At 37.2% G+C, this 13,042-nt stretch overlaps 1 protein-coding gene across 1 annotated transcript in view; it reads right to left on the minus strand.

Annotated features, from left to right (window-relative positions):
• Pen (Pendulin) overlaps positions 1-13,042 on the minus strand; it is an 83,495-nt gene that overhangs the window by 55,196 nt on the left and 15,257 nt on the right. The window contains exons 4-5 of the mRNA XM_067152381.2: positions 11,746-11,893; positions 2,238-2,493 (exon numbers count right to left, since the gene is read on the minus strand). Coding sequence (XP_067008482.1) covers positions 2,238-2,493; positions 11,746-11,893 — 404 coding nt within the window. The remainder of the gene's footprint in view (positions 1-2,237; positions 2,494-11,745; positions 11,894-13,042) is intronic.

The raw sequence follows: 13,042 nt of genomic DNA on the forward strand, positions 1-13,042 counted from the left end.
AAAGATGCAACTAGTGCTGTCCTGCTTGCACTATTATTTTCACAAATGTCTGACTCAGGTGATTCGTTCACATGGGATGGAAAAGGGCATGATCAATATCTACATTAGTCATTTCATAACAGTCGACGTCCTTACCTTCATATTCTAGATCTGGCATAAGCAAATACAGCAAACTTGATTATCTGGGTTAGTACAGACCCGAGACAGCACGGACAACCGATAAACACGAATAATCCAAAATTTGAGTGTTCTTGCCGTAAACTGTATATTGACAAGACATGCCACATATCAAATTTGAAAGCCCACTGCATTACTTACATGTAGCTCACCAGAAACTGAAATTATTTACAAAATTACATTTAAAAACTATCTGGTATGATTTTCTTCCAGTTCACTTTTGGGAAACAATCTTCTAATTTTTCGTGTTTCAGTTTTTCGTTCAAAGAAATTTGATGAAGGTTAAAACTCATTGTCAATTATTCAAGGCAGCAGGAAAAGTACAATCAACCATACAGTCCTAGTGATGTGTAAGAGTATGCTTTCACTTCACTTTGTAGCAACAAAGAATTCTGTAGGGAACTATTCCAGAATTTCCATTCAGCTTCTAGGGGAAAAGGTCTGCAAAAATATAGACAGGAAATTGTCTCAGAAGAGTTACGAGGTTAGAGTTGCAGCATTCACCTGAAGATAAAACTGGACGACGATGGTGTCCATTATGTCTTCTGGCGGTAAAAAATAAGTCACATGCACACAAGGGCATTCTAAATGAAAACACTCATTCTAATAATACAGTACTTCAAGCTCATTTTCTAAATTGTCGATCTACGTATGGATACTCTGCGGCCCATACTAGGGATTTTGCTGTAATATAATACATAATATAACGTAATAAAATAGTCACCTGTGAAATACATTCCCACACACAACGTATAAATGAAAGGAGGTAGCGGCAGCGATAAACACACCGTGCAGGCTAGGGACAGACAGCAATGTATCATCCTACTCTCCCGGGTACATATTAGAAAGCTAAAAATGGTTCCACCTATTCAATATTTGATTAATATAACTATATTAAATTGGGACTTGTTTTGACCTTCCCATGAGGTCATCTTCACCTAAAAATTTTAATACCGACAAGTTATGACGTGAAAATATACAATAAATGATTGTTAAAATACTGTTTTAGAACAAAAATTAAAGCAGACAGTCTTGATTGCTATACACTGTCAAATTAAAAATTACATCACAGTTCTGTTAAAATGTTCTGTGAAGTTCAAAATTATTAGGCTTGTGCTTTAAAATAATTTAGAGCAGAATTAGACACATGAATGTTTGCATCATAGTACATAGTTTGGGGTATTTGACTGCTGGCTCATTTAGAGCAGACTGAAATCTTATAGCATTCCATTAAGGACGTATTGTCATAGTAGATGGAAATACAAGAGAGTCAAGTTTGATTTCCAATTCGGACCAAATTCATAGATTGTCTGAACAAAGACAAAGTAAAATTAGCTATATGATTGAAAAATGGGAAGTAGGACCATATTAATATGAGACTCTCACCTTGATTGTGAAGCCCATGAAAGCAAGCACGCTCCAATTCGAAGACATAAGAGTACATATAACTGAAGATGACCCAATATATATGGGGTTGAAACTATTCCCAGTTTTATAAGACAATATACAAACTTGTACTATTGAACAGGTGGACTCTTCCTACCCTTTGATAGTGATCAATTGTCAATACGGACCATAATGAAATTCATAACTTATAAATTAAAATTATCAGGCAAAATCGTGCATTTTCTGCTATTTTTTGATAATTCAAGAAATTTGTCGTACCTCTGAACCACTGAATTTGGTCAAATACTTTTGACCAGTGAAATTTGAAGTAAATTAAATGCCCCAACTTTGTATATAGATGTATTCAGCTAGAAACACCATGCTTTAGAAGTTATAAGCAACAAAATTTTAGAAGTCCAAAAAATTGAGGTTTTCCAGCTTCCCAAGTTACCACAGGGCCCTCTAGGTTGAAAACTCAAATTCTACACCACAGAGTACCCACAAACATACAAAAATATGAGGTATGGAATACTTTCCAGCTAGAAAGTAACTGCCTGCTGGACTAAATGCATAGCTATCTCAAAATTACGTTAGCAGCTATACAGAAAAAACACTGAAGCAGAAATAACACGATAAATCTACTGCCAGAAACTCTGTAATTAGGATGTGCTTACAGTGGTGTCCGGTGTGATAAGCTCGAGAAGGTAAGACATGGCTCCATATCCCAGTACCATATCACGAGCCACAGGTCCATCACCAGCGATGTTGCCAAGAGCCCAAACGGCCTGTTCTGCAACGTGCATATATGGCGAGGATAACAAGTTTACTAACTTGGGGACTGCTCCATTTTTTATCACAGCACCTGTTTGTTCTGTTGTACCAGATGCAATATTCGTAAGAGCCCATGATGCTTCAAACTGTAATGAGGGACTGAAATAAAAAGATTAAGAGAATTACTTGCAGCTAATTGTACAAGATTTTTAAAATTGAAACAGTACATGAGTAACAACTAAAAAATAACTTCACTAGAAACATGCAAAAAATGAGAAAAAATACAGTAACAAAATCATAGAAAAAATACAGTAACAAAATCATAAGTCTTCCAAAAGAGGATGAAGAATTTGTAAGAATTATTTCTAGAAAAGAATTCCAAATAATTTTCCACAAGCTCTCCTCACATTACACTGGACTCTCACTTAACCGAGGGAGTTAATGGAGCTTTCTTTTGTTTTAGTAATGTGCTAAGCAATGTACGTCAATGAAGTTGGATGGTGCTGTAGTGATGCTTGGATGCTGACCACTAGTTCTGTCAAGCAATGGCTGCTTCCAGGTCGAGGCGTGAAGCAGCACCAAGTGCTGGCGCAAAGTTAAGCATTTTTTTTAAACTGTGCACCGCCCGTGTCCCCTCATTTGCAGAACCCTGACCACATGTCCCATCACGCTTTGTTTACCGAGTGTTGAGTCTGTCACATCACATTGTTGGTTTATCCTATTCTTACAGTGACTTAATCCGCTTAGGCGCATTCTAGACAAGTAGTGCAGTATAATTGATTAACTGAAAAGGAAACTAAATTTAAAGTAGAGTACATTTAGGAGTTTGCTGCTGATTAAGGAGTTGGAGAAACGACAGCTGAAGAATGGAGATGTAATCAAAAGATAAATTTCATTATCAATGATGTGTATTGAACTCCGATCAAAATAAAAGTCAAATATTTTTCGTTCTATTCAAGGTACTGTACCATTTCATTACCCTGATTATTTAAAACGGAATGTGAAAGTTATTTGCTGTGAACAACGCTAAAATTCTCGTATAACAAATGGCAGAAAATACAAGTTAAACGATACGAGCAAGTGGAATCAAAGTGGTTCTGACCAAGATAAATATACCAACTTAAACTATTAAGAGTCAACAGAGAGAACAAACTAACACTGAAGCCACGGTGAAGTTCGAGAGACGAATTGCGTGAAGAAAACTACGTATTTTAAAGGAAGAATAACAAATTTATTGATAAAACTAAACATAGTATGTAATCCTATCACTGTGCATCTCAAATATGAGATTCAAAGCGAAACATATAGGAGATAAAAATACAATTGAATGTATACTGGGATTGCACTGAAGAATAACGAAAGTTTCTTTAGGAAACACTAAGAAAACACTAATATGTAGAGTGAATTATCGATAAGTGAGAAGATCCTAAGCTACCATTAACATAATAGAAACTTCTGTAGCAGTTCATTGGACGTCATTTTACCTTACCAAACATAGTAATAGTACAAGAAGGCTTTGCAACTAAGATATTAACATTGTCTGGATATGTTTTTCATGCATGTGCCCTAGAACGTCATGATGGCTTGCTAAATCAAAGATGGGATTGACATCTGATGTAATCCAGCCGACTCTACCCATGAATAAGAGTTCAACTGCCAAAACTCGTAGATGACTGAACCGAGGTCCAGAGAGGACATTCCCAAGGAAGGATGTAGCAACAACCATCACGGCCCACAAGCACACGCAAAATAAGTGCTGTAAATTGTAACACTCCCTGTGAACTGCACAGTTGCAACCCAGGCACCAATACCGGGTCCTCCCCCCCCCTTTTTTTGTAGGTTCACAGATTATACATAAACGTTCCAGCTTTCCAGGAAGTTTGTCAAGCTTGTGTGCAGGGCCTTTATCTCCAGCAGGGCATGGAATTTGTGGAGAAATATTGTCAGTTGAAGTTGATAGACATTCAACAATACTAATAATGAAATCTCTCCTTGTTGGCTTGTCAGTATTCAAGCTGTACAGAACAAAAGCATTGAACAGTGCCAGGTCAATCAAATTGAAAAAGATTTTCTTCCAGTACTTGTGTGTATTTCTGTTGCAAGTTGTATGATAAACGCACTTGTCACTGACATCTACACCTCCCATATCCTGGTTATAGTGATTGATAAGTAGAGGCTTCACTGCCTCTAACCCTCTCTTACTTTGTACCAATCCATCTTCTGCATGGCACGCAATTGTTAGGAGGAAGACTGGTTTTCTTCCTGCTCTTTGCTTGTATTTCACCAGCAAAAGCTCCCCTTGCCTGAAATAAACACTCTCTCTAGGCTGAATTACTGCTGTTTTTATCTGTCCTGGAAGATGTTTGGAATTTTTATATATAGTACCAGTCAAGTATGTGTTCCGAGCTAGCAGACTCTTCGCAAGGGGCACTTTGGCATAAAATTGGTCTATATAAAGGTGATGGCCTTTATCCAGTAAGTTGCTCTTCGATTACTTCCATGACAACACGTTCAGTAAATAACATTTGGATCACCAGGTCGTACAGGTAAATAATCCTTGCCACTATATAGTTCCACGTGCAGTACATAGTTTTACTGTCACAAGACTCAAACTTTTTCAATCCATACTGCTTGTGTTTTTTCTTTGGGAAGTACTGTATGAAGGCACACCTATTTTTCATACCGATGAGTGATTCATCATTACACACGCTCTTGAGAAGGTACAAAATGCCCAGTAAAAGCTGAATTCAGTAGGTCTAACAAGTACCTAATTTTTAGCCAGGGATCGTAACCAGGTGCACCTCGACTGACAGGATTTGCAGAAGACAGATGAAGATAGAAACTAATGAGAAAAAACTTGTTTGCAGGCATCACAGAACTAAAAAATGGAACATGCCGTGACCCCCTCGCATCCCAATAATGGCTTACATTCTTTTTTATAATAATATTCATGTTTATTATCAAACCAATAAATTTTCTCACATCCACCACAGTTAGAGGTACCCATCTTTTCGACCTGGCATTGGGTTTCTGGTTCTGATTAGCTGAGATTTTTCTGTCAGCATAGGCATTTGTCTCTCAGGTAAGTACTTGCCAAAAGGCTGCAGTCAGAAATAAATTTAAATAAATCAAAGGGGCACTATTTCTCAGGGGACAGTTTCTGATGCCAGGGTTCCCGACAGTAAAGTTGGCTTCAATGTTTTTAGGGGGCTCTGGTGGTTAGACTAACCCATGGATTTTGCGGTAAAATATTCCTAGACCTAGATGTATTATCGTAACCACTGAATTCTTATTGTCTGAGCTATTACCTTCTAATTCATCTTCATCAGGGACAAAATCCGCATCGCCACGTGAACTAGATGAGAAGTCCGCCGATCTGTCACTCACAACACCAGTGTCAATGTCACTGTCACAGTCATTATCACTCATATTACTCACGTCACTCACTGTTTCATCCAAGATCTTCCGAATGGGACTTGAACCTAAATTACTTGCCATTTCAGCAAAATAACTGATAAAAACAACGCGTACAATAGAACTACTCCATCACGCAGCAAGGCGCCAAACTGTACTGCGCAGTCAAGGTAGCGAGCCTAGCGACTGAATTTAAGACTGCGCAGTTCATTTAAACGGCAGTCTACCGCCTAGCAGCTAGAGTCAAAATAGACTAATCTGCTGTTTAAAATGATACTACATAGAGCACATTTGTGGGTTACTACGCATAACGAGAGCGTGCCTAATGAACGGCTGCAAAACAGTCGAATTATCGTCGTTGACCACAACGACGTGTACGAAAAGGGCGATACAGTGTCGTTTAACCATTTGAGGGTTAAATATAATGTTTTGATAAGTGAGGTGCATATTGCTAGGAATACGTTAGTTGTTGATCCATGAAATATTAATTTTACCAAGTTGAGGCATTGAGTTGTGTATTACGTTGAATTGATTAAATAATTGCATATGCGGTGATCTAAATATATGATGAAAATATGAGGTAAGGAATGTGAGCTTAAGGAATAATATTATCTTGGATAAAAATAGTTGAGGAATTATTCTAAATTTGACAACGTATGAGGAAAGACTTTTACATAAGGTTAATTAATGAAAGATTAGGCGGGCCGATGACCTTCGATGTTAGGCTCCTTTAAACAAGCATCATCAAGCAAGCACGAAAGATTAGGTAACGCAAATATGGATCAAGGTTATAATAGATGCTAGTAATGATGTGAAATATGGAATAACCCATAATATGAGTTTATGGTAATTTGATAATGGACTAACGAGACAATAGATTAGTCATCAAAAATAATTTCAAGTAACCTATAATTAAGACTGATGACAACTTCAAAGAGAATTTCATATTATATTTCAGGTTTAAGCTGAAATAGCAGATCACTGATAAATACGATCTTAGAGTCTACATAATGTTAGCCCATCACTGTTATAGAATTAGGAAGTTCATCCATGGTATTCCTTGTCGACTTGCAATCATATGATTGAATTTTATGAAGTGATATGACTTAAAAACAACCTGTCAACAAATTTGTTGAAACTATTTAGGACTATTTAACCAATTTCTTAGTAAAGTATTTCGAATATAACTATTCAGAAATAATATTTCATTACGAAGGGTAAGCATTGAAAGCTACACAAGTTAAACTAATCTTATTCTGCATATTTTTAAACAAATAATCGCGTATATCAAAGATGAATGAAATAATCTGCCTTAATCATTCTTAGTTGGCCTGAAGAATTTTATTTTATTCGTATGTAATTTCAATATTTTCAAACATTTTAATCGAGTTTTTTTTCAACCAAGAATTTGATTATTTTTTTTAACAACAGACACAGGAGATGTGAATTGTAATTTATGAGGTTAAGATGATTTTCATTTAAGTAATTTCAATCCGAGCAAACTTCAAGGAGAGGAATTATATTTGTTTAGGAAGTCAAGACCTCGGAAGAGGTTTCAGGAGGTACACCTCAACACCGCACATTCAAAAAAAGCGCCTTAAGGAACTATCCAACCAACAAACGCGAAACTGCTACTGCCTGTAGCTGGGACATTAAGCAGATGTCACTTCAGAAAAATTGAGAAGTTTGTCATTTTGCTGTTTCCTAAACTGATTGGATTTATTTCTGTTTTGGTGTACATCAAGAAGTTTGGACTTTTTTTCATAGATGTCATTACCAAAAACTGTGGTCATGCACTCTGGTTCAAGGTCAAAGAATTTGTTATTGAAAGAAAGTGTGTTTTATAGGTTTTCTCAAGTAAATTAACTTTCATTTGTTTTTGCATATATTTCAAAGTTTTTATGTAGTTATTTAGGTGTAACTTTTGTGTCTGCCAATAAAATTGAGAGGGTGTACAGATTAGTCCAAAATCTTTCCTAACAATCCCCTCAGGTATATAAGCTGAGGCATTTCAGGCTACCTAGTCTCATTAATCGTCCTGAGTATGTGTTAATATAGGAGGCCTCATTCTTTGCCAGGCAGTCCAGCAGCCAAGATAATGTCTACCAGGCTTATTTTTCTGTAGCTATCTCCGCAGACTTAAACGAGGGGAAGTTTCAGATTTCTAATTATATGACCTGTTTTCCAAAATGTAAACCTTCTTGCGGCTAATGTAAAATTTCACAAATTCCTAAGACTGTAAATCGGGCATAGAGTGTTACCCTCTCGAGTTCCCCTCCAATTTAATTTGAGGTGACTGATTTTGTAACTCTTATCTCTTTAGGACAAATGTTAAAATTACCCTTCACTCTAGTCACCTCCGTAGCTTGGGATTAGCCTCTGAATCATCGGGCCGAGGGCCCAATTAGGGTTTTATACTGAAGTTTCTGGGAGCGCAAGTGTACGCCTCCATTCAACTGGAGTTTCGAGCCATTAATTTAACCTGTTTTTCCACAAAGACCCAGTAGGTTGGGTACTAGATACCTCTGTGTACTAACTTTTGTCAAGTGGAAATTGTGCCTAGAGGCCAGAGATTATAAAATTTTGATATAACGTTGCCTTGAGTAGGCTGTAAGAAATTTGTTATAGTTGAAGAGCATGTAGATCTTTTCTGTGTTTTCTGGATTCAACTACAATATTGAGGTACGCCTCTGGAAAGCTGTAAAGTTGTTGGAGCAAAGTGCTCTTAAATTCAAAGATTCTGATTCTTGTCTAAATATTGAGATTTTGTGAAATTTTGTAAACTGGATCCGGTATCTCAGAATTTGTAAACTAAGGGCTTGAAGCTCCAAATCTGTAAAATTCCCTAATCTTGGATTTTCCAACTATTGTTTCAAGATTGCTATCTGTACCTATCAGTTTATTATTTCACCAAGTGAAAAGTTTGTTAAGTTTGAGATTCTAAAAAGAAATATAACCTTTATTTAAAGTTTTAATTAAATTTTTGATATAGTAGTTAGACCCATTTCACCCAGAACCCCCTTTCACCTCTTTCTGCTCCACGAATATCTCCGTAACAGTATATTTTATGATTGCGGACTAGAATGTCAAGATCAAGCGAATATCAAGAGAATGAATAGAAAACAATACTTTCAGAGAAATATTAGTGTAAATAGTAAAAAACATTGGAATCAAAGATTTAACATACAAAGTATACTAGATTATTTTTAATAAATAATAGTTATTACGAATTTAATCCATTATTATTATTTATAGATTATAATATTAATGTAAGTTCCTCCGACTTTAGCTGCGGATTTTCTTGAATGCCAACGTGAGCTAAAAGGAAGAGAGAGGATACCCAATAACCACATACGGCGCAGTACCTTACTTCGACTATTGTCTTAATTCCTGAAATATGATTTAGATCTGCATCATTATGCATTTAAGGGTTAAGCTCTGCAAGTCAACATTGGTCTCACGTGGCACTCAAGGGGGTGAAATTTAAGCAAAATTTTGTTTGCTGAATAACCACTAGGAACCTGAAATATATATTGAGTAGTTTGGTTTATTCATGCGAAAATGTTGCATAACAACCAGTCTCCAATTATGACATACTGGACTTTAACAATATTCATAATTTTATCAATTGTAAATTACTGTAATGAGGACTCAGACACTCGAGATTGATAAAAATAATGTATTAGTACATTACATACAAACCTAGAGACCAAGAGTAATTGTATATGAAAATATGAGCTTAAAATGTCTTGAAGTAAAATCAAAGTTTTCTGAACCTACAAACACCTTTCTAGTTGAGGCATCTATTCCCCAAGTACTGATGATGATTCTTGTTTAAAGGGCCTAACATGTAGGTCATTGGCCCCTAACGGTACAAAGTGAAATGACAAATTAAAAGCCCTAAAACAGCCACTGAGCACAATTCGAAATGTGAGAAGAATGAATGGGAATTTAAAACGATCAGTAGAACAGACCTACAATGCCTCTTACATGCACAGAAACATTTAAACCTAAGAATTTCATTTTTTGTCCGTATTGAACTGAGAAGGATGATAGGAAAAACTTAAAACGGTCCACCTTTTCAATACAAAAAGTTACATTTTATTTATAACATGTATTTGTACTTTGAACTAGTTTCGACGCTGTGTTTGCGTCATCATCAGCCAAAATGGGAAACAGGCAAGCATGTAGGCATTTATGTTACACAAGGCGTTACATTAAACAATACACATCTTACAAGGAGATAAAAACAGGGACGAATATAGGAAACAAATGAATCGTTGAGAAAACAAAAGTTATACAAATTAAAAATAACCTTAACCACACATCTTGCAGTGCGAAAGTGTTCTTCGTGAATGATTCCTGAATGTAAAACACACGCGCACACATTTCTGAGGAGCCAGCAGGCAGGACAAAGTAAAGTGAAACCTTAAGAGTTCTTCTGAGAAGAGAGTTGTGTATGTTTATCAGGAACTCAAGGGAGACTTCTTTAGTTAGTTGGAACATAGAAAGAATGATGAACTCTTCTCAGAAGAACTCTTAAGGTTTCACTTTACTTTTTCCTGCCTCCTGGCTCTTCAGAAATGTGTGCGCGTGTGTTTTGTATTCAGGAATCATTCAAGACGAATATTTTCGCACTACAAGATATGTGGTTAAGGTTATTTTTAATATGTATAACTTTCCCTGTTTTTTATCTCCTTGTAAGATGTGTATTGTTTAATTTTCCTGTTGTGTATGTTTATCAGGAACTCAAGGGAGACTTCATTAGTTAGTCAGATCATAGAAAGAATGATGAACTCTTCTCAGAAGAACTCTCAAGGTTTCACTTTACTTTGTCCTGCCTGCTGGCTCCTCAGAAATGTGTGCGCGTGTGTTTTACATTCAGGAATCATTCAAGAAGAACACTTTCGCACTGCAAGATGTGTGGTTAAGGTTATTTTTAATTTGTATAACTTTTGTTTTCTCAACGATTCATTTGTTTCCTATATTCGTCCCTGTTTTTATCTCCTTGTAAGATGTGTATTGTTTAATGTAACGCCTTGTGTAACATAAATGCCTACATGCTTGCCTGTTTCCCATTTTGGCTGATGATGACGCAAACACAGCGTCGAAACTAGTTCCAAGTACAAATACATGTTATAAATAAAATATAACTTTTTGTATTGAAAAGGTGGACCGTTTTTTCCTATCATGCACAGAAACTGACGTAGAACAATAGTATTACTGACAGTGTTTCTACAGCACAATACTGAATCGATGATACTTTTAGTCTTAAGGGGTCCAAAATCCAAGTCAACGGCCCCTCACAATGGTACTCATTGCTAGGAAAGTAGAACCATGGTACTCGTCATGTTGCGGTATTAACTAAGAATAGCGTAGACTTATTCCCCACATTATGGTACTACCCACAGGTAATGAAATTTGCACATTCAATACAGATCTACGCTGTTTCGCACATTGCAGCACCATTTACAGGCAACGCAAACCTATGGTGTTCATCATATAAGGGTACTAACCACAGGGACTTACTATCCCGTGGGTTCCCTCAACCCATGGTGTCGCTCATATAGTGCTTCCAAACACAGGTACTGTGAAAGCCGTCGTGCTCTCAGTTGCTACTAATCACAAACCTATTTGGTACCCAACATAGTGGTACTACGCGCAAATAAAAGCGACCCATGGTGTTCCCCACGTGGTGGTACTAATCACAAGCAGTTTCGTGGTTCTAATTTGATCATCCCTTTTAGTCACCTCTTACGACCGGCAGAGGACAACGTGGGTGAACTGTTCGCCTGTGTCCCCCACCCATATGGGGTTCCCCATGTTCTAAGATACTGAAATCTACTTTTATAAGAACAGAATTCATGAGGGGAAAGAAGGTGAAAGCAGGTAAGATCGTCCAGAACAGTTACCGGTCATGATAAACTACTACAGAAAGTCAAATGATTAATTAGCAAAACTATTCTACAACAACAACAAAGAATTTAAAATACATACTTGTGGAAGAATGAAAGAAATTCTATACATCTGGGGACAATGCCCGCATTTATCATGGCATCAATAGGAGGATTCCTCTCACGACTTAAGGTTTTACGAGCAGCCTGTGTTGCACTCAGCAGAACATTCTCGTCACTGCTAGCCATACCTGCAACACAAAAACCATGTTATGAATCCCATAAAGATTTCAAGTAGCACTTCAGGATTTGGGAGAAACCCATAAGAACAGCAGGACACAAAAGGACTTGCATTAAATATACTGTTGCTGCTGGAACAAAAACTCCTATGTGAAAAATTTCAGCGTAGAACTTTGGCCGGTAAGGTTCTGTCATCTAAGGTGCAATTCTTTTCCTACTGCTTTTCCCACACCTGTGCGGTCGCGGGTGCGAACTGCGTTGCACATGTGGATTTGGCTCTTTACAGACAGATGCCCTTCCTGACGCCAAACCTATATGGAGGGATGTAATTCCGACCCGGCCGGGAATGGAACCTGGGACCCTCTGAACTGAAGGCCAGAACGCTGACCATTCAGCCAATGAGTCGGACTGTCATCTAAGGTGCAATATTGTGTACTCTGGCAGTAGAAAACCTGTTGGAGAAAATAGACGATAGAAAGACCAAACGGAAAACTATAGGCTATGTGGTTTTTGTGGACTACTCAAAAGCCTTCCATATGGTCAACAGAAAGGCATTAATAAACTGGAAGAACTAATTGGAAGAACGAGCACAACAACCCTGATATTGAATATCCTGGCAGAAAACCAGATGATGGAATAGGCATATCTGACTGGCTGTCACAAACTGTGTCCTTCAAGGCGATCCACTCAGCCCTATCCTGTTTAATGTTCACATGAGCGATGTCACTAAAGGAATAGCAGGAACAAGCACATATACGATGAAATGGCCATCGCAGCAACATATAGATAAACTGCAAGTATCGATAAACACACTATGTGAATGGGCGGAGAGCAACGACATCCAGATAAACAAAGAGAAGACAGAATTGGTAGTCTTTAGGAAAAGAGGAAGACTCACTGAAGCAGAGAACGTCAAATGCAATGGCAAACTACTCAAAAGGGCTAACAATTTTAAATATCTAGGTATCACAATCCAAACAACTGAAGAGTTTCAGATTACGTATAAGATCTAGAGCAGTGGCGGCCACTAAAAATGAATGAAATCAGAAACATTACAACTATCGATCAGCACAGCTATGGACTTTTTAGGTTAAAGATACTACCTGTTCTGACGTATGGCCTACAATTAGTGGGAGAATACATCACATACAAACAGCTGA

This window comes from Anabrus simplex, chromosome 8, assembly GCF_040414725.1.
Source record: "Anabrus simplex isolate iqAnaSimp1 chromosome 8, ASM4041472v1, whole genome shotgun sequence".
NCBI classification, from domain to species: domain Eukaryota; kingdom Metazoa; phylum Arthropoda; class Insecta; order Orthoptera; family Tettigoniidae; genus Anabrus; species Anabrus simplex.